A 27,152-nucleotide genomic window follows, 5' to 3' on the forward strand; every position below is an offset into this window, starting at 1 on the left:
ATTAAACCCAGGACTTCCACACGCCAGGCTGATGCTCTACCAATGAGCCAACCAGCCAGGGCCTAGAAAAGAAAATCTTTAAAAAGATCTTTTTCAATAGCATCAAATACCATGTAGAAATATGTGTTCAAAATATCAGGTGAATTTATAAATTTATAATACTTCACAGAAAGACAAGGCCTATTTTAAACAGCAGAGGCTTATGCCATGTTCACAGATTAGATTTGACATTTAAAAGGTGTAAATGGTTCCCCAAATTGATCTACAAAGTCAACACAATTCCAATGAAAAATTCAATAGGTTTTTGAACTTGAAAAGCTGATTCTAAATCCAATGAAAGCATTAAGAGCTAAAGAAAGCCAAGGCTCTCTTGAAGAGGAACAAAAAGGAAATGACTCATGCCACCCAAGATCAAAACTTATAAAATGATCACCATTATGACACAGTAACATAAACCAGGGGGACAGCAGAGAGAGGCCAGAACTAGCCCCACACACATACACGGCTAATCTGCACAGATGTGGGCCTGCACGTGAGCGAGGGGAGGATGGAACTTTCAGAATCAGTGCTACAACAACTGGTTCTTCACATGGAAAAACAAAACTGGGCCCTGCCTCATACACTCAAAAGCCAATTCCACATGGAGACTGAAACATGAAATACAAAATTATAAACTTTCAGAAGAAAATAAAGCTACATATATTAATAACTTTGGAATATGGAGAGCTTTCTTAAGCATAACAATAGCACAAACCATAAGGAAAAGAATGATAAATTCAACTAAATTAAAATTATAACTTGACATAAAAAGATGCCATTTTTACAAGACAAACCACAAACTTGGGGGGGGGGGGGGGATCCTGCAACATATACAACCAAAAGGAAGAATTAAGTTCCAAGCCCCCCACAAATCAATTAGATAAAAAGATAAACAAAAAGGAAAATGTGCCCTGGCCGGTTGGCTCAGCGGTAGAGCGTCGGCCTAGCGTGCGGAGGACCCGGGTTCGATTCCCAGCCAGGGCACACAGGAGAAGCGCCCATTTGCTTCTCCACCCCTCTGCCGCACTTTCCTCTCTGTCTCTCTCTTCCCCTCCCGCAGCCAAGGCTCCATTGGAGCAAACATGGCCCGGGCGCTGGGGATGGCTCTGTGGCCTCTGCCTCAGGCGCTAGAGTGGCTCTGGTCGCAACATGGCGACGCCCAGAATGGGCAGAGCATCGCCCCCTGGTGGGCAGAGCGTCACCCCATGGTGGGCGTGCCGGGTGGATCCCGGTTGGGCGCATGCGGGAGTCTGTCTGACTGTCTCTCCCTGTTTCCAGCTTCAGAAAAATGGGAAAAAAAAAAAAAAAAGGAAAATGTGCCAAAGACTTCAACAGGCACTTCACCAGGAAAGACGATCTGAATGGCCAACAGATGTGAAAAGATGCTCCACTCCATTTGTAATCAGGGAAATGCAAAATAAAACAACAGTTTTGGACTCAGCAGATTGGCTAAATTTAAGTATGTCAATATCCAAGGTTGGCAAAGGCATGAGACATCTCAGATAGTGCTGGTAGGAGTATAAACTGGAAACCTGGAAAAAACCATTCTTCAGTACACACTCAGAGAAACTCTTCCCCATGTGAACCACGAGAGATGTGCAGTGGTCTGCTCCTAACAACACTGCTGCTCCTAGCAGACACTGCAAACCACCCAACTAAGAACATGGATAAATTACTCATATACAGACAACATTACAGCAAAACAAATGGGCTGCAACCATACTTCTCAATGAGTAAAAACCCCAAAACATGTTGAATGAAAGAAAATACACAGCATGATTCCATTATATACAAGTTCAAAAACAAGCAATATTTAAACAATATTCTACTTAATACGTTGATAGGTTGTAAAACTATATAAAGAAAAGCAAGGGAATGAGTATCACAAAAGTGAGGAAAGTGATTACCTCTCGGGAGAGGGAAGAGGAGGCAATCGGAGAGGGGCACATAGGAGACTTCTAAGGTACTGGCAATGTTCTATTTCTTAACCTGGGTGGTGGGTACATGGATGTGCACTTTATTATTAGTATGTAAACTGTAGTATGCAATTATATACTCTATATATTTCACAATAAAACAAGTTTCAAAGATACTTTTTTAGTTGCAACTATAGATTAGGAAAAGGTTTACAGAGAGAAGTTTACTATAGAAGAAGCCAACACTTACCAGTGCCTCTTCATAAGGTTTACATTTCTCCAGCTGCTGAAGTGCTTTGTTATAGTTCTGAATCACTGACTCTGGTATTGGGTCTTCCGACCATTCTTCATACTCGGCAAATGTTGCCTCCATATCTATTGAAAGATGGATTCAGCCCCGTGGGTGTTGCCACTGGGTTTTATCAACCCAAACATAGATTAAACCATGAGACCCGAGCACCACAAGCCCCTCCCACATCTGTAGCCGCTGTAGCTCTGACTGAGCAAATCCTGAGCTCTTCTGCTAAGCTCAGACTTGGCCTCAGACTGTCTCAAAGCACCGTCCCAGCCAGTCCTGCCAATTAATTAATCTGAGTTAATGAAGCTTTAACAACACTTACCTGTCACTTTCTAGATTCTAACCTATCACACCCATTAACTCATCTGATCCTCACAACTCTGTGATGTAGGTTCTACTGGATCCCCCATTTTGCACTGAGGGTGACATCAACTATCACAGGAAACAGTAGAGCGTGGTTTTGAGCCCTGGAGTCTGGCTCCAGTTCTCACTCGCCCCCTCTGCTCAGCTACCCCACGCTGGCACGTGCATGAGGTGGAATCCACAGCCAGCTCCACCTAGCCTTGTCTGCATGTCACCCAAGGATTCACCTGGAGAGATGCTTTATAATTTGTTAAATCAAATCCAAATAAACTATGAAGTAAAAGGAGAGATAACGCCTGGGCTCACATAAAGTTGCCCATTGGCTGTGAGCGGGCACAGGGCCTGCCATGCCTCAGGAATAAACAGGTGGCAGGGCCTCTCACTCAGAAATGCCCCGGCGCTGTGCCGCTCAAGCTCCAGAACCTTCCAGGTTCAGCTTGCCAAAATACACTCAGCCAAAACCCCTAGGAAATTCAGACACAAATCCGTCCTTCCGACGGCGCTCCTGAACCACATCACCCCTCAGAAAATTGATACGGGCCCAGGTAATACCCCCCGTCATGAAAGACATTACTCCTCAGGGGGAAATGCTCAGAATGGGACTCTGATTATATAAAGTCTCCCCAGAAAACACAGGGACTCAGTTTACCTATTCCTTTCAGATCGCCCTCTCTGCCTCTCCAACAATGTCATAATGACTGACCCTTATAACCCACTTGAGCATTAATAATTCGAGATACATTTTGGCCAAGTGCCATGTCCACAGTGACACTGTCCAGTGATAAGAATGCTGGCCACATTTGCCTCACAGGATGCTGGGAAAGGCACAACTACATGACATACTCCAAGCATTTTAAAACCACGAAGAGCTGGTTCTTGACGTGTCAGTTTCGCTTACCATAGAGTGGGATCGCCAGCTGTCGCCGGAAGAGACTGTGCACTTTCTCCAGCTGTGAATCAAAGGTTTGTTCCCGGTCAAAAGGGGAAAGGAAGCCAGCTATGGGCTAAAGAAGCAAATTCGTAGTAAATGACAAACTTTGGTTCTTCCTACCTCAAAAATTTTTTCAACATTTCAGTTCAAACTAAAAAAAATTATGACCTCTTATGTGTGAGGTTTTGTGTCAAATGCTGTAAGAGGTACAAAAATAAAAGTTGTTTCTGCCACTAAGTGTTATGAGTAGAAAGCAAGAAGGAATATAAGCAACATATGCAAATGACTGTAATGAAGCAGAATATCGTAAAAGCCAAGTGTCACAAATACCGTAGTAGTGTGGCTTGCTCTCAGCTGGCTTTTAGGGCATTTTACTATGAAGAGAAGAACTCAGGAAAGATGCCTACAGGCGCTGGCCTGTGGGCTGCACCTGCAGGCTCTCCAGGGGGAGCGAGAGAAGGAAAGTGACTCCCAGTGGGAGGCACATCATGAGTAAAAGTATGGTGGCCAGAAAATACAAGAATGTTGAGGGCAGCATGGGAGCAAAGTCCATGGTTATGCCTGACACTAGAAAGCCACAAATGTCAGTCAAAGGAGTCAGCCTGGTGCCTTGGTCAGGGCGAGCTGAAGGCACCACTGCTGAGTTTTAACAGGGCCATAATCCAAGATGGGACTGGGCTACTTTAACAATAATGATCTGACTCTTAGAGGGCTTCACTATGTATCAAAAATAACTTTGTGTACACACTCATGAACATAGTGGAGAGGAACTGTCAAATTCTATAAACTGTAGTCTAAAAACTGCAATTATGATAGAGTCAATCAACTCTCTCACAGTTATTATTAGACATGTCTTTTTGGGGAGGGTAGTGACATGATTATTCTCGTACATTATCCTGGAACCATTAACTGAAACAGTAGTACTTTACATATCGGGAATAAACTATAGGATCATGTGCTTTATATAGTCAAAGAAATCATTCTTGCTAGTCCACAAAGACAACTGATTTTCATTTATCCCACTGCCCGCACGCTAAGGGACTGGCAAAGACCATTTTACTATCTGCGTTCTTCCCAGGGCCCAGAGCACTTACAAAGATAGCCCGGGGTGAAAGGCAAGCCCTGGTCACGGAGACGGGGCACTTACCCGGGCAGCTTCCACAATCGCACTTTCAAACTCCCGATAAGCCTCCCAGATAGCCAATCCTTTGGTCATGTGTAAACCGACAGATGAGAGGGCCCTTTCAAACACAGAGCGGACTTTCTCTAGACCGCCTTTCTGACCAATCCCACCAACTGAGTACTGGCCATACTCCAGCCAAATGTTTGGACCTAAAAATAAGAAGTGTTCTATTAGTTTGCAATATGAAATATGCAAATATCAAAACTGATGCACAGCAAAAGAAATGTGCCCGCCATAAAAGTACTCATTCATGCAAAAAGGCAAGAGCATCATCAACAAGCATCCCAATTTACCTATACTAACACTGCAGGCTGAAAAGGACAGTACATCTAAACAATGTCCCTACCAGGCATAATCACTGAGACCCTACTGAATAAATAGTATATGGCAGATGGTAATGTGTTAAAAGACCGTCATTATAAAACTTATTTATTAAAACTGAGGGAACCCAGTAATGGATTTCAATGAAAATAGTCACAAATCTGAGTCAATGTTCAGAAAGATTTCAAAACCTAAAAACTCCTCATAATGAAAAAAAAAAATCAAAAGCACCAATCCTGTTATTAGAAATGTACATTTTAAATCTCTACTTTTAATGATGTTTAAACAACAACAAAAGGCCTGGTTGCCATTTCTTCCACTCCTTTTAAACTTTGTATATATTCACTCCCACAGCTTTAAGACCAGACTAATGAATTAAACTCTTTCTAAATACATCAATTCTTATTATACAGTTTTGCCTATACAAAATAATTTCAGAGGCCTATACACTAACTTTGTAAAATAAAAATACGAGAAAGACATGGAAGCCAATCTGAGGATTACTATTTGTTTTCCTTTTTCACTGAAATAAGTTTATTTAAAGAACTCAGCCGGAGTTTGAGCCACTCAGTCTCGTTCATCAATTCAGAGCCGCCAGACGGGCTGCAGAATGAACGGAAACAAGCCAGCTCCGGGAGGCAAAGCCTTAGTGAGGGTAGGTCAAGTTCATAGGAGTCTGTGAAATGTTCCTCTCTAAGAAAAGGTCATTTTCAATAGGTTAGCATCATGGCTCCTCCCAATATTTAGAGAGGGGCAAAATATTATGAACATATCTTAAACTCTGAAAATTCAAGGGTTTAGAGTCTACAATGACTGAGACACAAAAGGTTGTGTTACTAGATCCCAGGTTCTGAAACAGGCAAGAAGCCTTTGCACGAGGCTCCTCCAAAGACCAAGGAACCTGATTTTCAAAAGCTCTGAAGAGTCAAAGGGCCATAGCCATGAAGGACCAAAAACATCACAGACTGGGGAAAGACAAATGATTCTGGAGAAAGAGAATTGGTTCTGTTAATGGTACCCTGATTCTCTAAGGAAAGATAACAGGCCCAGCAGCAAACACGGGACCATCAGGCATCTGGAACTGTCAGAGATTCTAAGAGGCCACAGGGGCGGCATTATCTGAGCAGAGGCATAAGGATAGCTTGGAAAAGCACAGTTGGTACAATTCTATCTTCACAAAACACCTATTATTTTCACTATCTGAATAATAAAAGATAAAAACGATCTTCTTCCTGGCTGGTAAAGATCCATGAGAAACTCTCTCTGTCAGGGCAGTCTAGCTTCTAAGTCCTGATGCTTCTCACAGAGGGAAGGGCCCACAGTGGGAGTGAGGACAATCAGATGGGGAAGAAAGGTGTTTAACCAAAAAGGGAAACATTTTTAAGGCTTTTAAAAACATCCTGTCCAAGGCACTGTCTGATGTAGTCCCCAATATACAAAGAGAAAATATTTAGAGCACTCATAATCAACAGGGGAGGGTGAAGTCTGCACTTCGTGCACGCTGGTAAAACATCAGCGCCAGGAGACCAGGGAGAGCTCTGTGGTGACAGAAGGTTCTGTCCAAAACCTCTGAAAACCTATTTAATGTGTAAAAGGTGGCCTCAGTCATCTGGAAACACCGTGGAAACTCCTCCTGCCAGATGAGCGCTGGGTGTGAGTGTTCTCACCCACTCATGACAAACCTGCCCTGTCCCTGCACAGGCCCACCCCACAGGTGCCGCACCTGCGGCTCTGGACCACTGGAACAAAGCGAGTATTGAAATAAAGCGAGGCTCACGAATTTCTTGGTTTCCCAGTGCACTTCAGGGTTATGTTTATACTATCTTATAGTCCATTAAGTATGCAACTGCATTATGTCTAAAAAAACAAGTTACATACATTAACTTAAAAAAATACTTTATTGTTTAAAAATGCTAACTGTAACCTGAGACTGCTGGAAAAAACAGCCCTGATACACTTGCTTGATGCAGAACTGCCACAACTTTCAATTAAAAAAAAAAAAGTATCTGTGAATTATAATGAAGCCAAGGGCTATAGAATGAGGGATGCCTGTATTTTAAAACCAAGTGTCTTCAGCCTGACCTGTGGTGGCGCAGTGGACAAAGCGTCGACCTGGAAATGCTGAGGTCACCGGTTCGAAACCCTGGGCTTGCCTGGTCAGGGCACATATGGGAGTTGATGCTTCCAGCTCCTCCCCCTGTCTCTCTCTCCTCTCTTTCTCTGTCTCTCTCTCTCCCTCTCTCTCTCCTCTCTAAAATGAATAAAATTAAAATTAAAAAAAAATTTAGAACCAAGTGTCTTCAACTGAAACCCACAAACGAATGCTCTTTTCGGGGCTGGGTAGCAGCATCGCACAAGACACTCCACGGCAGCAGAGGCTATGCTAGGTGACACTGTCTGACTTACGGGACACCCGCGGGAACTTACAGATGTAGTCCTTCACAGCTCTCTCAAAGAGGTCGTACACGCGCTCCCTGTCCTGGCTGTCCAGGGCCATGCTGATCTCGTCGTGCAGCCACTCCAGCCAGAGCTCTAGGAGATAACAGCGCCGCCTGTGTCACCACCGCCCCCACCACAGGGTGGCCTGAGATTAGGAAACCTACCGCGGGCCAACCACAGGCATTCCCACCGCCCCCACCATAGGGAAAGGAGGGACCCTACTGCGGAACACCCACACACGTTACCACCGCCCCCACCACAGGGAAAGGAGGGACCCTACTGCGGAACACCCACACACGTTACCACCGCCCCCACCACAGGGAAAGGAGGGACCCTACTGCGGAACACCCACACACGTTACCACCGCCCCCACCACAGGGAAAGGAGGGACCCTACTGCGGAACACCCACACACGTTACCACCGCCCCCACCACAGGGAAAGGAGGGACCCTACTGCGGGCCACCCACACACGTTACCACCGCCCCCACCACAGGGGAAGGAGGGACCCTACTGCGGAACACCCACACACGTTACCACCGCCCCACCACAGGGGAAGGAGGGACCCTACTGCGGGCCACCCACACACGTTACCACTGCCCCCACCACAGGGGAAGGAGGGACCCTACTGCAGGCCACCCACACACGTTACCACCGCCCCCACCACAGGGGAAGGAGGGACCCTACTGCGGGCCACCCACACACGTTACCACCGCCCCACCACAGGGGAAGGAGGGACCCTACTGCGGAACACCCACACAAACATTTCATCACCTTACTACACAACCTTGCACAGTTCACAGAAATTCAATTCTTAAAACCTGCACCCAGCACACAGAAGGTTTACAGTTCCAGTTAATATCAAACCACTAGAATCATAGTACAGTACGGTAGAGACTGCTGTTGGGCATTTCACAGTTTGCAGATTCTGTGCGTATGGAAGCAGCCTGACTGGCAGCGAGCTACCTTCGGTCAGAGGGAAGATCTCGCTCATCTTCTGGCGGGCCAGCCGCACTTTGGTCAGCTCCCCCTCCAGCCGCAGCAGCCGGATCAGGTCCACGTGGCAGTTATAGTCATAGACATTGATAGACAGCTAAAAGGACAAGAAACAGAAGTGAAATGTAAAATGCCATCACTGAAATAACTTAGACAACGCACATGTACGTCTGGGAGAGCCTCTGATATAGAAATCTGTACCCTCAGGAAAGGGAGAAAAAATTCAATGAGAGGGGCTTCTTATAATCAAGTTCTCCCAAGTCTGTTAGAATTCCTATCACAACACACTCGGTTCTCTCTGAAATATTCTAATGAAACAAATAAGCACAAAGTGTGACCTTAAGTAAGTCATTACCTTGTCTAAGCCTCCATTTTCCTTATCTTAAAATGGGGATGCTACTATGTTCTCACTCATAAGGTTCTTATCAGGATTTTAAAGATGATTTAGAAGTAGCATGTTTTTAGCATATGCCAGGTACATGGGATAGCTCTTCTTTTACTAAACAAAAAGAACAACAACAACCCTGCTGATAGAAAAGAGAAAGACAACAGGTTGCTATAGGCACATAAAGGATTTATTTTATATTTGAAACTTTTCAAACTAAAAGTTAAAACAATAAATTAAAACACTTGCTTAAAAAGCTATCATACATCTGAGACAAAAGGGCACTAAAATAATTTGATACTAGCAGACTAACTCTTAAAGAATAGCTAAAGGAAGTTCTTCAAACCGAGAGGAATCACGATTAAAGAAATCTTGGGCCTGACCTGTGGTGGCGCAGTGGATAAAGCGTCGACCTGGAATGCTGAGGTCGCCAGTTCGAAACCCTAGGCTTGCCTGGTCAAGGCACATATGGGAGTTGATGCTTCCAGCTCCTCCCCCCTTCTCTCTCTCTCTCCTCTCTCTCTCTCTCTCTCTCTCTCTCTCTCTCTCCCTCTCCCTCTCCTCTCTAAAATGAATAAATAAAAAATAAATAAATAAATAAATAAATAAAAGAAAGCTGTGTCATATTTAAAAAAAAAAAAAAAAAAGAAATCTTGGCATCAGGAGAAATAATCACGGGAAGAGCAGAAAACCTTTTCCTTGTGTTTTCTAAGCTGTATGTGATAGCAAATTTTAAGACTATCTGATACCCAAAACAGAGATATTTAAAAGTAGGGACAGAAAGGAGGATAAATGGACAGGAGACTGCCACACCTCACTCAGCAGTAAAATACAAATACCAAAAGCACTATAATAAGGAAGTCAAATGCACTATAATACCGAAAGCAACCAACCATTAAGAAACTATGCTGCCTAACCAGGCGGTGGCACAGTGGATAGAGCGTTGGACTGGGATGTGGAAGGACCCAGGTTCAAGACCCTGAGGTCGCCAGCTTGAGCGCAGGCTCATCTGGCTTGAGCAAAAACTCACCAGCTTGGACCCAGGGTCGCTGGCTCCAGCAAGGGGGTTACTCAGTCTGCTGAAGGCCCGCAGTCAAGGCACATATGAGAAAGCAATCAATGAACAACTAAGAAGTTGCAACGCGCAACAAAAAACTAATGATTGATGCTTCTCATCTGTCTCCATTCCTGTCTGTCTGTCCCTGTCTATCCCTCTGACTCTCTCTGTCTCTGTAAAAATAAAAAAAAATTTCTTTTAATTAAAAAAAAATAAGAAACTATGCTAAGCAATACTACACTAAAAACCACTATAAGTAAATCAAGATGGATTCATAAAAAATGTTCAAGTAACCCATAGGAAGCTGAGGAAAAAAAACAGGAAATGAACTGAAATAATAAAATGTCAGACTTTAGACCTATCAATGATTACCTTAAATGTCTATGATCTAAATATACTAAGGAAAAGATAGAGACTATCAGAGTGGATAAAAACACAACCCAACTTTATGGTGATTAAAAGAAACTCACTTCAAATTTAAGGATGAAAGGTAGGTTGCAGGTGAAAGGATGGGAAAAGATATACCATGCAAACATTTATGGAAAGGCAGCAGAAGTGGCCACATTAACAACACATACAGAGCAAAGAAAATTGTCAGAGATGAAAAGGGGCACTACATAATGATAAAAGAATCAATCCACCAGGAAGACAAAACAATCCTGAATGTGTACACACGAAACAATAGAGCCCCAAAATAGATGAAGCAAAAACTGATAGTTATAAGAAGAAACCAACACATCTACAATTATTTTGGTGACTTCAACATGCTCCATTTTAGCAACTAAAAGAACTACTAGAGAGGTAATCAGCAAGGATATAGAAAAACTCAGTAACACCATCAACCAACACTATCCAATTGACATAAGAGTACACTCCACCCAACAATAGTAGAATGCACATTTTTTTCTAAAGTGTCCATGGAATATAGTCTGTTCACTGAAACCATACCCTGGGCCAGAAAACAAACCTCAACAAATTTAAAAGGAATGAAATAATACACAGTACATTTTCTGATCACAACAGAATCAAACTAGAAATCAGTATCAGTAGGAAAATTACTAAACACTTAAGAAATTAAGCAATACACTTCTAAATAATCTATGGGTCAAAAAGGAAGTCACACAAAAATTTTAAATACATAAAACTGAATGAAAATAAAAAATACGACAAATCAAAATTAAGTGGGCTACAGCTACCAGTGTGGAGAGGAAAACTTACATAACTAAATTCGGCAATTTTACACCATGACAACTAAGTGGGATTTATCCAGATATGCAAGGCTAGTTAGTTAGTTCAATCTTTGAAAATCTACCACTGTAATCCACTATTATCAACAGGCTTAAAAACAAAAATCGCCCTGGCCGGTTAGCTCAGGGGTAGAGCGTCGGCCTGGCGTGCAGAAGTCCCGGGTTCGATTCCCGGCCAAGGCACACAAGAGAAGCGCCCATCTGCTTCTCCACCCCTCCCCTTCTCCTTCCTCTTTGTCTCTCTCTTCCCCTCCCGCAGCCGAGGCTCCATTGCAGCAAAGATGGCCCAGGCACTGGGGATGGCTTCTTGGCCTCTGCCCCAGGCGCTAGAGTGGCTCTAGTCGCAACAGAGTGACTCCCTGGAGGGGCAGAGCATCGCCCCCTGGTGGGCGTGCCGGGCGGATCCTGGTCGGGCACATGCGGGAGTCTGTCCGACTGTCTCTCCCCGTTTCCAGCTTCAGAAAAAATACAAAAAAAAAAAAATCATGATATCAATTGATACAGAAAATGCATTTGATAAAATCCAGCAACGATTTTTGATTAAAAAACAAAGAACATTTATCAGATTAGAACCTTATCAAAACTAAAACGTTTTGCTCTGTAAAGGACTATTAAAAAATATTTATAAACCACACATCTGACAAAGGACTAATACCTAAAAAATACAACTCCAAACTCAACAATAAACAAAGACTCCAATTTTAAAAATGAGCTCAAGAGCCCTGGCCGGTTGGCTCATTGGTAGAGCATCGGCCTGGCGTGCAGGAGTCCCGGGTTCGATTCCCAGCCAGGGCACACAGGAGAAGCGCTCATCTGCTTCTCCACCCCTCCCCCTCTCCTTCCTCTCTGTCTCTCTCTTCCCCTCCCGCAGCCAAGGCTCCATTGGAGCAAAGTTTGCCCAGGCGCTGAGGATGGCTCTGTGGCCTCTTCCTCAGGCGCTAGAGTGGCTCTGGTCGCAACAGAGCAACCTGGATGGGCAGAGCATTGCCCCCTGGTGGGCGTGCCGGGCGGATCCTGGTCGGGCGCATGCAGGAGTCTGTCTGACTGCCTCCCCGTTTCTGGCTTCGGAAAAATACAAAATAAAACAAAAAAAAAACAACAGCTTGCCAGTTTCTTATAAAATCCAATACACAACTACCGTTATCACCCAGAAAGTGACCCTTGGGCATTTTCCCAGAGATGTGAAACCTATGTTAACACAAATACCCTTAACATGAATGTTCATAACTGCTTTATTCCTAATAGCCAAAACTGGAAACAGCCCAGACGTCCTTCCATGGTGAATAATAATAAATCAACCATGGTACACCCACACTACTAAATACTACTCTGCCATAGACAGGAACTGACTAATGTACACGCAACGTGGATAAGTCATGAGGGAATTATGCTGAGTGAGCAAGACTAATCCCAAAAGGTTATATACTGTATGATTCTATTTACACAATATTTTTGAAATGATAAAATTCTAGAAATGGGAGAAAGGTGAGTGATTCCCATAAGCCCAGAACTGTGGCTATAAAGGGCAACAGGAAAGGATTCGTGTGAGGGAACTGTTCAGTGCGTTAATGGTGTCAAAGTCACTATCCAGGTTGTGAGATTATACTATAGTTTTACAAAACGTTACCACTGGGTAAAATGAGTAAAGGGTACACAGGATCTCTCTGTATTATCTCTTACAACTGCAGGGGCCTCTAAAATGATCTCAAAATGAAAACTTTCATTTCTTAAGAAAGCTTTCAACTCCAGCCCTGGACAGGTAGTTCACTTGGTTAGAGCTTTGTCCCTATATACCAAGGTTGAGGGTTCAGTCCCTGGTCAGGGCACATACAAGAATCAACCAGTGAGTGAATGCATTAATAAGTGGAATAACAAATTGATGTCTGTCTGTCTGTCTCTCTCTCTCTCTCTCTCCTCCTCTTCCCTGCTCTCTAAAATTCAGTAAATGAATTTTTTTTAAAAAGCTTCTGACCCCAATAAATTCAATTTTTAAAAAACCTTTCAAATAAATTAGGGTATGGGATTACCTTAAGTCTACATGGAAACTAAACTAGTATCTACTCTTCCAACATCTGCCACATTTCAGCAATACCTCCCTCTCCAGAGACAGCAGATTACCTACACTTCATCCAATTAACATTCTGCCATCTAACAAAGTACCTTTAATAACCTAGACACTAGCTAGTGTGTTAAAATTCACATAGGAGCATTAGTCTTACCAGGTACCACGTCTCAGCAATAATGAGTTAGACCATGAAATTGACACAGGACAGACAAACTGACCAACAGAACAAAAGAGAACACCCAGAAAACAGACCCACAAAGGACAAAAAAGATTACAGAGGTGGCACTGGTTGTAGATATCAGTTTGAAATACACTGAGGCAGAGAAACTCTTATACACATTCAACAGCAGCAGAGTGCAACTGTAACAATGTCCTTGCAGCTTGTTTGTAATAGGCGGAAAAACTATAGCAATCCCAATGCCAGAACAGATGGACAGTTACCAAAAGGAATAAACTGCAGCGACAGGTAACACGGTCAGGTAACACGGTCGCTAACCCGCTGCTGGATGAAAAGCAGTCCCAGGAGATGGCGTATCGCATAATATACTTTTTAAAACCTCAAAAACAAACAAAAGTGGACAATACATTGCTTAAGGATACATACTTAGGTGGCAAAACTATACATGTTTTCTAACAAAAGGAAACACACAAGGTTCAAGAAAGTAGTTACCTGGGTTTTAGGAGGGGCAAGGTGGAAGGGGCAAAGCAAGACAAAGGCATAGCGGAGATGCCCACAGGTACACACAACAGTACTGAGGAAGTTTTAACTCGCAGAGGAGTGGTGGGGTAGGTGGTGTTCATTTGATTACCATACTTTATCATCTACAGAAGGGAACTGTTTTTGTATGTATCAATTCACATATAAAAAGGTAAAGGAGAAACAATTACAGATACCAGCATGACCTACTAATTCTTTTAAAAAACTTAAAGACTTTTAGCAAGGTTCTCCTGCTGGTTGTTTAAAAAACTTGATAACTGGGCCCTGCCAGTTGGCTCAGTGATAGAGCGTCGGCCTGGTGTGCAGGAGTCCCAGGTTCGATTCCCGGCCAGGGCACACAGGAGAAGCACCCATCTGCTTCTCCACCTCTCCCCCTCTCCTTCCTCTCCTTCTTCTCTGTCTCTCTCTTCCCCTCCCGCAGCCAAGGTTCCACTGGAGCAGGGTTGGCCCGGGAGCTGAGGATGGCTCCATGGCCTCTGCCTCAGGCGCTAGGATGGCTCTGGTCGCAGCAGAGTGTCGCCCCAGATGGGCAGAGCATCGCCCCCTGGTGGGCATGCCAGGTGGATCCCGGTCGGGCGCATGCGGGAGTCTGTCTGACCGCCTCCCTGTTTCCAACTTCAGAAACATAAAAAATAAAAAAATAAAAAAACCTTGACAACTGGCCTGACCAGGCGGTGGTGCAGTGGATAAAACGTCGGACTGGGATGCGGAAGACCCAGGTTCGAGACCCCGAGGTCGCCAGCTTGAGCGCGGGCTCATCTGGTTTGAGCAAAGCTCACGAGCTTGGACCCAAGGTCGCTGGCTCAAGCAAGGGGTTACTCGGTCTGCTGAGGGCCCGCGGTCAGGGCACATATGAGAAAGCAATCAATAAACAACTAAGGTGTCACAACGAAAAACTGATGATTGATGCTTCTCATCTCTCTCCGTTTCTGTCTGTCCCTATCTATCCCTCTCTCTTACTCTCTCTCTCTGTAAAAAAAGAAAACAAAAACAACTTGACAACTGAACCCAACCCATGGTTATGTGATGGGCTGAAAAGGAGTGTACTAGGCCAGGACACAAGTAAGCTAATCTCCACTGGTTCTGTTTCCTCCTGTACCAGGAAGGGGCTGGTTCTCAAGTGGGCTATCATGACAGCTGACGTTTCAAAACTGATTGTCAAAAGTGTCACACAAGTAACAACAGTTAAAAGAAATTAAGTTTGGCCTGACCAGGTGGTGGCGCAGTGGATAGAGCATCGGACTGGGATGCAGAGGACCCAGGTTCGAGACCCCGAGGTCACCAGCTTGAGCGCAGGCTCATCTGGTTTGAGCAAAAGCCCACCAGCTTGAACCCAAGGTCGCTGGCTCCAGCAAGGGGTTACTTGGTCTGCTGAAGGCCCACGGTCAAGGCACATATGAGAAAGCAATCAATGAACAACTAAGGTGTTGCAAAGCGCAATGAAAAACTAATGATTGATGCTTCTCATCTCTCTCCGTTCCTGTCTGACAGGAACCCTCTCTCTGACTCTCTCTGTCTCTGTAAAAAATAAATAAATAAATAAAATAAAATAAAATAAAAATTAAGTTTGTGAAAGATACACTTTCCTCATTTAAAAACATTCTCTGTTCTCCCTGTCACCCCACCAACTCACAACTTACCAGGGTCTGAATGTGGTTTCTGAGCGAGAAGAGGGGTGGAAGAGCACTTACTAACTAGAGTGAGGAATGTCTATGCAAGTGTCCCTCACGTGAATACCATGCGTAAGTCAGAAGGAAACAGTAGAAAAGTCATTAAAGTAGAAGTGCCTCTAGGATGATTTTTGGTCTAAATTTCTGATTTTTAGGCCCAAATAATAATGAAGATAGCAAATATGGGAAGTGCTCTGAAAGTCTGTACACTAAATGCATACTGGGATGCACTTAGAGACAGCTCTGCAGAGCTCAAGCAGCACTGACAAGTAAGTAGACATGCTGTTCCATTCGCTCTCAGAACACCATTAACAACAAAGAGGCAACTTAGCCAATGCATAATGTGGTGTGCTGATTTCCTACCTCCCGAGCAGCACAAACCGGACCTGGAGTGGGGGTGAAGAAATAACAGAGAGACCTTGTGAAAGGACATCCGCTACCACTACCACCATGGGAAGGCAGCAAAAGCAGAAAGAAGCAGGCCTTGGCATGGCACCTACTGTGTGTCAAACTCTGCCAGCAGCTTTACACACTTTGTGGCACTTAAGGTCCACAACAGCCCTGTGAGGAAGGTACTGTAACAACCAACGGGACACCACAGACTCCGAGGGCTGAAATACCTCGTAAGGCACCACAATGTGCCACTTTCCGTTTCAGGACAAACACAAATGATGACAAAGCTTTGCCTCTGTTACATGGACAGAAACCACAGCTAACTGTGAGTTTGCATAAACTATACTCAGGAATGAGAACTAGGAATTGCGAATTCATCACTCTGCTCCACCATAAAAGCTATTACAGCAGGAACCAGAGGCTGTGGGATCAGAACAAGGTGAGAAGGAGGCTGGGAAAAGTCCATTCTAGTCCCCAGGCCATCACTTGCCAGATCCCATCTTGCGTAGTCACCTCCACATTCCACCCCCGGTGGCTTGAGTCAGGGCAGGCAATTGCAGAACACCAGTGCCCAGGAGACTGCTCCTCCGCCTCCTCCTTAGTAAACTGGGTACCCTCCACCAAGGACTTAATCTCTCTGCTCCTAAGCTTCCCCTTCCAGTAAAACAGATCATCCTATTTCCCCTATCAGAATTGTAAACTCCAAGTGAACTGATTTTCATCAGGACAGGGACACAGTCAGCCTGGCACCCATTATCACAGTGCACTTGCTGAATAAATAAAAAATTGAATAAACACTGGCATGCTTATTTATAAAAAGCAAAAATGGTAACCACCTGTATACCCCAACTGGTTCCTTTGACATTCAGATGTAATAAGTGGGACAAGCTACACCAGCAATCTTCAACCTTCCCATCTCATGGCACATATAAATTAATTACTAAAATTCTGCAGCATACCAAAAGACATAGTATTTTTTGCCAATCTGACAAAAAAAAAAAAAAAAGCATAACTGATTCATTCACACCAGACAGCTATTGTTGTGTTGGCTGTTATCACTTTATTTGACAACCTAAGGAAAAAGAGGTCAGTGCCCCAGACTAAATAGCCAGGTACTGCACATGTTAAAAATCATTGCAGCTGGATTCAACACCAGTTGAAAATCGCTGAGCCATACCAATGGAGAATCATTTCATAACTTAACATCACTGCCAGAGAAGGCACGATAAGGAATCTCATATGCAGCAAGGATGAGCGACCTAGGTTAACAATTTCAAGTCACTACGTGATTTCACACCCAGCACAGTTTGCTCCATATGAACCTTGAAAAGTTCAAATTCCCTTATGAGTGACTTTGAGCAAAGCATCTATCTCATCATTTGTTCAGAGCCTGTTTTCTTATCTGTAAATGAGAAAGAAAAGTACTGGTCTGTGTGTCCCTCCCAAACCACTGTATGCCCCTCCCAATCTCCTCAGCCCCGCTGTGTGGCCCACACAGAGGGGGTCTCCGGTTCGCTATTCCAGCAGGGTTTCCCCAGCAGATGTGTGGAGAGAGGAAAAGAGGCAGGTCAGGGTATATCTCCTCCCATTCCAATCCCGGAGAGGAAAGTGGGGCTGCATCCCTTGCCCCAAGGCCTCTGCTCCTCCCAACAGCCCTAGCCACTCCCCTCACGTCGACAGGCCTTAAAGTGAACCCAGGTCCCGCTGTCACTTGGCCCTGGGATACTACTAACCTTCACTCCTGATTTCCCCGCCCACTCCCTTTTATCAACCTTTTCTCAAATTCCCCGAATGTGACTATGCCACCATTTCCTGCTGGGATCCCGGATCACACAGGAGTTAACGTTATTCCTAGGCGCCAGGCATCAATTGCTGTCACGACCACCACAGGACGAGAGAACTGTTACTCCCAGCTTACAGATAAGGAAGCTGAAGCTTAAAGAGAAATTAAGATTTCCACCCAAGGACCCACAGGTGTAGAACACCTGCAGCCGGGGCCTCGGCCTCCAGACGCTGAAATCTCTACCTGTCCGTTTCTATTACCATTCTCACGGTCAATCCATTTCCTATCCCATCGTACGTCATCAATATCACTGTGCCAAAGGAAAGTTAACTCACGAAGATTATTTTATTTCTGCTGCCAGACATAGTTTATAGTTGAACTGCGCGGTTAGGAGTGAAAGCGGTGGAGGCGGTTCAAAGTTCAAGGCCCGACCCCCCACTCGCAGGAAGTCTAACTTTGAGCAAGAGAATTCCCTTCACGATGAGCCTCGGTCCCCTCCCGTGACAGGGGGAATCCACTCCCGCCTCCCCGAGTCGCGGCGAGGGGTCAATGGGATAACGCCTGCACAGCACCAGGCAAGCCGTCAGCGCCCCACATGAGCGCTGCGGTGATAACAGTGGTTTTGCCGCCCTGGCGACTTGATGACCGCTCAGGACCGGGGAGGGGGGCCGGGGCCTGGGAACCTGCGGGAAGGAGCCCCCTGCCCACCCCCGGGCGCACCTGCTCCTCCAGTCGCTCGATCTCCAGTTGGTTCTTCTCCTCCTCTTCATCGTACTCCCACTCGTATTCGCCGGGGGAGCTCTCGGCTGAGGAAGCCATGGCGTACTCCTCATCTCCATCTCCATCGCTCTCACTCACGCGTTCCTCCTGCTGGTCCCACGCTGGCCCCATGGTCTTGTACGTTGCAGCGGCCACAGCCCGCGATAACACCTTCCTCCTGGTCCTTGCCGCCTTAACCTCATCCTCCTCGGCCTCGGCCTCGGGCCCCGCCTTGGCCTCGGTCTCCGGCTCCGAAGCTGATGCGGCGGCCGCCGTCGCCATCTTGCGCTACCACTGAGTCCCGGGTTTTCACTCGGCCGCCGAAGACCCGCTGAAGTGGAAGCTGCCCGCGGCGCGCGCCTGATTAAAACCTCGTTCTCTTGCCACCTGGAGAGGAAAATGAGCCTTGGACGACGAGAAAAGTATCTAAAATCATGCAATTCATATTATTTTTATATACTTATAAGAGTTCTCGTGAGGGAAAAGAAACTCACTAACACGGCATGTGTTCCGCCTCAACTTCGGACAGTTTGGCCTTTAGACAGGAAGTGGAGGCCATTAAAGGAAGTCATGGAGTGAGCGTGATGACTGTAGTTAAGGATTTGGCGCCATCTTAAGAAGGTCAAAATGAATCTGGGTGATAAATACCTACTTACCGCCAGTCTGACCTGACTCCATGGTTCAAGCATCCCCAGCAACTGAGCCTCAAACGCAGAGAAAACCCCAAGTACTAGGAGTTCGATTGCACCTTTCATGAGAAAAATCCATTTCCCAGATTCTTCCCCTTTATGTAATGTCTGGTGCCTAGTAGGCGTTAAATACACGTGTGAGTTTTCTCATTTTATAAGACCATATTCTACAAACCAATATTAATTACATTACTAAGCATTTACGTAATTAGAAACTCTCAATTGCCAGGTATTGCTATATAAGTTGAGTTTACTGTCGTTTGTACAGAAATAGATACACACATAAACATTTTTTTAAACAGTACACGATATTCGTTTCCTGTCATTTTTAGGTAGAAAAGTATTGCTGTGTTTATTTGCCTTTCTCCTTCACGAGCAAGCTCAGTGAGGTGAGAAATATGTGTTTTCCTTCCCGTCGGATCCTCAAAGCCTAGTATAGCGCCTAGATTCATAGTAGGTACACATGTATTTGCCCGTGAATGAAAGAATTGTCCTTGAATTACGTATTACAAAAGCTCGAGGCTTTAGAGAGCTGATGTCATTTGGCTACCGTCACACAACCAGGAAGGTGCAAAAATCCGGATTCAAACTCAGGATTGTCCGAATTTGAATTCCAAATAAATCCAACTCTCTGAGCAACCTTCGACAAATTACTAAACCGCTCTGAAACTGAAAGTCCTTAACTGCAAATCAGGGTTAAGAAAAATGGACTGGTTGATCCTCTGCGCCGTATTCCGGCGGTGGGCCTCGTGAACGTCAACCTGGGTCCCGCACTTCAGCCAAGAGAGCCTCTTACACCCAGAACGCAGTACCCAGGACAAGCCCTCCTACAACTTCAGAGCTTCCCGCTCCGCGACCCGCCCGCTCCGGGAGGGGCGTGGTCAAAGTGCCGACACGCGCACAGAGCGGGTCGGCGCAGGCGCAAGATCGCGATGACGTCGTAGAAAGTGCGCGCATCAAGCTGAGAGCCGACTCACGGGCGCGCCCCCTCCACCTTGGTCTCGCGCTTGGTTTGCGCAGGCGCAAGCTCGCAAGATGGCGGCGGCTGGAGTGGGCCGTCTAAGGCGTGCGGCGTCGGTCCTGCTGCTCCAAAGCCCACGCCTACCGGCCAGGGAACTGTCAGCTCCGGCCCGGCTTTATCACAAGAAGGTAGGGGTGGGCAGGGGGATGCGCCGCGTTCGCACTCATCGAGGTGCGGGAGTACGAAGACGGCCATGGGGAACTAGTGCGTGCCGGCACCAGACGAAGGCCCAGCCTAGGGAGGAGTGGCCGCGGGATTCTGCGCTGGCTGGGGAGCTTGGGGTAGGGTCGGCGTCCGGTCCTGGGTGGAGGTCCTGGTTAGGATGTTAAACATCCTAACAGCCCAAGAAGGGGGGTCCTATTATGACCTGCCGGCCTGACTCCTGGAACAGACACACACTGGGGCGGGCTCTGGCTTCAGCCAGGTCAGTGCCCTGGCCAAGTGACCTTGGGAAAGTCACTGCCCTTCGCTGAACCTGATTCTCCATTTGTAGAATGTATATCTCAGGAGCCCCCTACACGAGATAGTGCCTGTGAAGTCCTCGGCATGGTGCCTAGCGTAGCGTCCTAGTGGAGTCAGACACCTAACCAACGGGCCTGTTTTTATTTTCATGTTTTGTTTGGGGGCGGGGGATTGGGATGGCTGTGTAATTTGCATCCCTTGCCTTCCGGGGGCGTAAAGCCCCTTAGACCGGAGACTCTAGCACTCGGAAAACAACTACGGTAACTAAAGAATATGGTAAATCAACATGGGGCAAAAAGTCCAGATTGGATATTATCTTGTAGGACCTTGGGCTTGGAGTCAACAGCCATGACGTATCGTTGGGGGAAAGAGGACTGGACGGTCGGTATATTTAAGGCTAACATTTATTTTGTTCTGCCTTCGGCTCCTCGCCAAGGACTTTGCTCCTCCCCCACCCAGAGGTGTGTTTTGACTGTACACGCTGAATGCATTCCTGTTGGCAGCCTTCTAGCCACCAGGGTGCGCTGTTGCACCAGGGCGATTTCAGAGCATTGAAATAAATTGATGGAACTGATTTTATTGTACAGAATCGCATCGCAGAATGGGACGCATTCCATAGCATTGTTCCTCTGTAACAGTCTCCTTGATGCTTCCGGGAAAGCCTTCAGTCTATATAGATCATATTACTTTGAGGAATTCTGAATAGTAATTATTTTACTTTGAGAACAGATCTTATTTGGAAATAACAAAAATGAGCCCAACCCTGTCGATTTAAGCGGGTAAAGGCCAAATAATTATATGTAGTTAAAAATCCTATGGAACTAAGACGTGGTTTTCCTCAAGTATAACAAACCTCTTAAGGTAGTTGGAGAGGAGATACAAATGGTTCTCAATGACATGATTGTAAGCCTTCCTCCAAGGTGAAATTTGGTATTTGGTGATTGCCTGCCAAGCTCAGGTTGCTGACTTTGAGCTTACCATCAAGTCAAGTCAATACCAAAAAAGAGTGATCATGATTTATCTTAACTCACACATTTCAGGTTGTTGATCATTATGAAAATCCCAGAAACGTGGGGTCCCTTGACAAGACATCTAAAAATGTTGGAACTGGATTGGTGGGGGCTCCAGCATGTGGTGATGTAATGAAATTGCAGGTATGGCTGGTTTGCATCTTTAATAGTGATGGTAATCTGTTTGCTTATACAGTGCTTGGGAGTTTACAAAGCATTTGCATACACCATTTCATTTAGTCTCCATTTCGATTCTTGAAGAGATGGGATGAGTCAGTATTATAAATTATCAGAGCAGAGCTTGAATCCTAGTTCTCCTGCTAGTACACTGTGCTGACCCTTTCTGATATAGTAAACTAATCACACTGTTCTACTCACTGACTAAATCAGCTTAAATTCCAATGTCAGTTAAGTAAAACGTTTTGTGAATTTTACTGAGCAAAGGAAAACCACAACCGTTGAGCTAGCAATCCACAAATGAGATAAGAAATCCAATAAATCAAACCTCCCCCAAATCGAAGACAGCAGGAAGGTAATGACTGGCTCTTTGGGTAAACCGTAGCTTTATCCACAATCTCCTTCATCATGGTGAATGGGCAGTTTGCCAGAGTCTTCATGCCTATCTTAGAAAACACACAGGGCAGGGCAGATCTACTAAATGCAATTTGCTGTCCAAGAAAAAAGCGTTAACTAGACACCTTGAGTGTAGATGTGATGCTTCAAGTGTTCTGTTTTAAGAGGCAGGTGGACATAGCAGACATGAGTAGAACTCCATAGCCAAAAGCAACCTAGGGTTACAATAAAAAAAAAAAAAAACTATGAAGGGGGCATATTTTTCAGTTGATCTTTATACCAGCTAGGTGTATATAGTTCTATATAATTGTTCCTATATTTAACTTTCTATCACTGAACTATTCAAAATAAAGCAAACTCAGTAGTCAATGCCAAATCTTACAAGTATGGAAAGCAAGACCAAAGCTCTTGGGGAGAGCCCCAGGGAACCTCGGTGAGCACCAGGTATCCAGGGTGGCCTAACTCCTGTCCCTTCTCTAGATTCAAGTGGATGAAAAAGGGAAGATCGTGGATGCCAGGTTTAAAACATTTGGCTGTGGTTCTGCAATTGCCTCCAGCTCGTTAGCCACCGAATGGGTGAAAGGAAAGACGGTAAGGCAGTAAGGTTGCTCGCAGATCTGACAAAATTAAACCACACTTTCTACAAATGTGGCTCTCAGGTAGGGGAGGGTACAGTGCGGGGAGGGGGGGAGTAACTGATTTTTTTTTTAATGTCATTCTAAGAATTTCTTTTTAATTTCCCCTACCCAGATTTTTATTAAATTCTTCTCCACATTGGGAACAGTGGATAATTTTGTTAAGTGGTTTTTAGTTGGGGTTTCTTTTGTTGTTGATGTTGATGATTGTTTTTATCTGAAGGTTTCCGAGGTGTTTAGTTTCTTATTAAATAGAATAAAGATCCTCACCCAGGTCGTAGGGCTCAGTCGGTTAGAACGTTGTACTGATAGGCAAAGAAAGGTTGCCAGTTCGATCCCCAATCAGGGCACACACACAAACAGAACGATGTTTCTGTCTTTCTCTCTCTCCCCCTTCTTCTCTCTCTAAAATGAATAAATAAAAAAATTTTAAAAGATTCTCACCTCTCCACCTAACACAATAGAGCTTAAAAGAAATCTTTGGTTTTCTCTGAGGTTGCTGCTGCTGTTACAGTTTCTTAGGAGTCTTGGTCAGGTCAGGGGATGTTGTATAGTGGTTTCTTTTCTTGTTTATTTCCTCCCATGTGTTTTGGGAAGATTGCAGGTGGCATTTAAGGATTCATGATAAACATCGGCCTGTGCCAAAAGAGGGATTGAAGACTCAAAAACACAGGGTAGGGGCAAAGTGAGCCAGCACATCAAAGCGGTGGTCCAGGCGGCTGCTCACAGACCCTCTGAGGGTGGAGGAAAGCAGGGCTGGACCCTCTCGCCCATCCTTCTCTCCACCAAAGCCTCTTTCCCCAGCAGCTGCAGAAGTGGAAGGTCCCAAGCCCACTGAAGAACTGTTCTTTCTAAAATTGAGTCCTTAAAACCTCTCAGAAAAGCCACACTGCAGGCTGCTCATCTTTGTAGCCCCAAGGGACCAAGTTCAGAAAGCTGAGTCATAGAGAAGAGTGCTTGGGAGCTGGGCAGCTCAGCAGAGTGGTATGCCACGCCGCGAGCCACCTGCCTCCTGTGGCTCGGGGCCAGCGAAGCACAGCCTGACCTGTTCTGGCAGGCAGTGATCGCAATGATCTATCAACAACTGTCTGCAGGGAAAGGGGCAAAACGGAGACGGCACCTCTGTTCCCACTGGACCCTCAGGCGTATGTGTTGTGATCAGAAAATGGGAGAGGAGTGCCTCTCTTTAACCTTGAGGTCCCCCTGTCTGAATTACCAGAAACAGACCTTCACTCATAATTCAGTGGAGTTAGTGAGTGGAATTGAGAAATTAGGGGGACAGGTGCAGAAATCTGGTTTTTCTTAAGATGGTGGAACTCTGTTCCCTATGGGCAAGGAACTGCCTGCCTCCAGGGATGCCCTCGAACTCTCCACCAAACCCCAGGCGGCATTTCAGTCTGTCCAGAGGAGACAGACTCCCGTCGGCAGAGGGTGAGCCCACAGAGGACGCTCAGCCCAAGACCACCTGTGCCACTGCCACTGTGCTGGACTGTCGCCAGCCTGTCTGACATCTGTCTGACTACCCAGTGCCATCTACACTTCTAGTTGAAGAGACTTATTCTAAACATTTGGTATAAGGACATCAGAGAAGCCGACATTCACAAAATCAGCATAGGATCTCTGCCGGCCTTGCTTACCCCACCAAGACGTCTCTGTACCTGAGAGTCCCCGTGCAGCCTGGCATGCTCATAGGGGCCTGAGAAGGTCCTGGCTTTGGGGTTATTAACAGCAGCCATCACCCAGCACCCTGTGCTGGGGGCCTCTTGGGCTTTTCCATTCTTTATTGTCTGTCCCTCAAGACAGAGCACCAGTAACACTGCTTCTCCTCGCCTGCCTCTCAGGTGGAGGAAGCCTTGACCATCAAAAACACAGACATCGCCAAGGAACTGTGCCTGCCCCCCGTGAAGCTGCACTGCTCCAGTAAGTCTGCCCTGCAGGATGCCATGGGCCCAGGCAGGTGGGGGGGTTCTGATGGAATCAGCTTGCATGTGCAACAGCGTGATGACGACTCCTTTGTGGTCATGGAGCTGTCTTTATATCCGTCAGAGGTCTCGAGCCACACGGTCGCACATCTGTGTCCAGGGGAGTCTTACGGGAGGTGGTATTTTCCAGGCCTCGCGCTGGGCACTTCATGGTGTAACTTGTAAACCTCAGAAACGTCCTCCACGCCACAGGAGGTACTGTTTCCTCTCAGCCTCACGGGTAAGGAAACGAGGGTTAGGTTAAAGCGCCAGGTGCACAGCTCCTAAGTGAGACAGCCAGGAGCTAATCCCCCATCTGGGACTCCAGAATCCGTGCTGTTCCCACCCCACCGCAGTCCAGTTAGGACAGCAGAGGAGAAGAGTGAGCCTTCATCCTAGTCTTGTTTATTGTGTGTTTCATCACTTCCTGTCCACACCTGTGGCTGTCAGGGTCTGCGTCTGCGTATATGGAATGACTAAGCCCGTTCGTACAGTATTCCCCTCTGCGCTGTCACAGGGAATGCCCAGATACTTTAAGACTGACACTTGGCTTTCCAGCTCAGTCTTTGTCTTAAATCTAAAGCTATTTCCATCTTCTCTCAACCTTTTTGGGAAAGGAGGAAATGAGAAACAGCAGCCTTCACACTGATGGGGCTTACTGACCAAATTAGTTAAAATCAGCCGAGAGCCAGGCCTGTTGCCAGGGGAAGACTCACGGGAGAACTGGGTCCTGGGGAAGGGATACCCTAATACAGTCTTCGAGAAGTCTGTAAGAACCAAGTTCTTTCCACTTGGGCTGGAAGTTCGAGTACCCATGAGTGGAGGCATGTAAACATTGAGAATGAAAACCCGGGCTTCAGAAAACCCAGCCTCTGCGTTAGGCCTTCTTGGGTACTGAAACCTTGAGCTCAGGCTCTCCAGTGTTGGCTTGCTTTCTGTGGTCATTCCAGCCCTCGATTTTTATTTTCCTCCAGAGCTTCACTCCTAAATAAGTGTCCAAATTTAGGGTCCCTAGAGAGTGATGTGGCAAACACCATCCTATCTACAAACAATGCGACCTAAGTTATGCCAGCTAGCTTAACTGCCATCCACTACGTTTACTGCAGATGAGAACCAACATTTGTTGTGTCCCTGCTGTGTGCCAGCCACACTATGTAAGCCCTCACACAGTCCCAGCAAGACAAGCGTGATTGTCCAGTTTTGCAGAAGAGAAAGATCCGCAGAGCCTCAGAACCTAACCCAGAATCCCAGGGTATTTTACCCCGTCTCTGTCCCCAAAGCCACCGCAGAAGGAATCTGGCTCAGGGAACAGCCGGTTTCCAGGCCTGCCCCATCCCCAGCACCCTGGCTGGGCGACTAGTAAGCCCTGCCCAGCAGCGCTGCCCTCCAAGCTCTTAGAAATCCCATCCCTAAAACTCTCTCTCTGTCTAGAAACTTAGGCTCTCTTTCTTTCCTTCCCTTCCTCCCAGTGCTGGCCGAAGATGCGATCAAGGCCGCCCTGGCTGATTACAAACTGAAACAGGAACCCAAGAAAGGAGTGATGGAGAAGAAATGAGTCCTCGGCCGGGCTTCCGGCAGGACATGTCGCCGCTTGCCGCCCGCTGTGCAGTCACCGTAGATTTTACAAGCTCCTTGCACTACAGTGAAAGAGCTGTGCCATGCGCACGTTTGCTGTTCACATTGTGGCCCTGATGCAAGCAAAATACACAGTTCAATTGTTCTGATTCCTATGGTTTCTTTCAGCCCACGTTCACCGCCTTAATCCAGTCTCTGTATATTTTGAATTGTGAGTATGGCCTCAAAACTGAAATCAGTAATGAAGTCTCAAGTTTGGTTAGTCCATCAAGTGCACAAAGTTCTATTTTAGCTGAATCTATTTTGGGGAAGAGTAGCAATAGAATGCCTTGATACTATTATTTGATAGAACCACATATTGTACATAAAACAGATCTGCATATGTATAACAAATAAAAGAATGTAAGACAACGTCTTTCTCTGCTAAGCCTTGTCTCTTGGATATCTCACTCACCCCAAAGTGCTGCCCAAAGCCCCTCGGGGTTCCCAAATGCCGGCGGCAGTAGCGTGCACCTTCCTGAGCAACCGGGGCAGTAAAGGCTATACGGAGATTTTTACAAAGCCAGTGTCATGTTTTATGTGACAAGGGTGAAGGTAAAAGGAGATGGCCATCACTTTGGGGTGCCCTTTGTGAAATAATAACAGACTGACAACTCAAGTGGGGA

At 46.0% G+C, this 27,152-nt stretch overlaps 2 protein-coding genes across 4 annotated transcripts in view; one reads left to right on the forward strand and one right to left on the reverse strand.

Annotated features, from left to right (window-relative positions):
* SART3 (spliceosome associated factor 3, U4/U6 recycling protein) overlaps positions 1-19,072 on the reverse strand; it is a 33,591-nt gene extending 14,519 nt beyond the window's left edge. For 2 of the 3 annotated variants that reach the window (XR_010749359.1, XM_066370657.1), the window contains exons 1-6: positions 18,523-19,072; positions 8,455-8,581; positions 7,479-7,583; positions 4,695-4,879; positions 3,515-3,620; positions 2,206-2,330 (exon numbers count right to left, since the gene is read on the reverse strand). Coding sequence is in view for 2 of the 3 variants with exons in the window: in XM_066370657.1 (XP_066226754.1) it covers positions 2,206-2,330; positions 3,515-3,620; positions 4,695-4,879; positions 7,479-7,583; positions 8,455-8,581; positions 18,523-18,843 (969 nt within the window). In the remaining variant the exon portion in view is untranslated. The remainder of the gene's footprint in view (positions 1-2,205; positions 2,331-3,514; positions 3,621-4,694; positions 4,880-7,478; positions 7,584-8,454; positions 8,582-18,522) is intronic. The other variant, XM_066370658.1, reaches the window with a different exon arrangement.
* Positions 19,073-20,242: 1,170 nt separating this feature from the next.
* Positions 20,243-26,898, forward strand: ISCU (iron-sulfur cluster assembly enzyme). The gene is made up of 5 exons (XM_066370666.1): positions 20,243-20,399; positions 21,774-21,887; positions 22,797-22,907; positions 24,793-24,871; positions 26,382-26,898. Exons 1-5 carry the CDS (start codon positions 20,286-20,288, stop codon positions 26,465-26,467), a joined length of 504 nt encoding a protein of 167 aa, XP_066226763.1. The 5' UTR covers positions 20,243-20,285; the 3' UTR covers positions 26,468-26,898.
* Positions 26,899-27,152: the final 254 nt, after the last annotated feature.

This window comes from Saccopteryx leptura, chromosome 2, assembly GCF_036850995.1.
Source record: "Saccopteryx leptura isolate mSacLep1 chromosome 2, mSacLep1_pri_phased_curated, whole genome shotgun sequence".
NCBI lineage: Eukaryota > Metazoa > Chordata > Mammalia > Chiroptera > Emballonuridae > Saccopteryx > Saccopteryx leptura.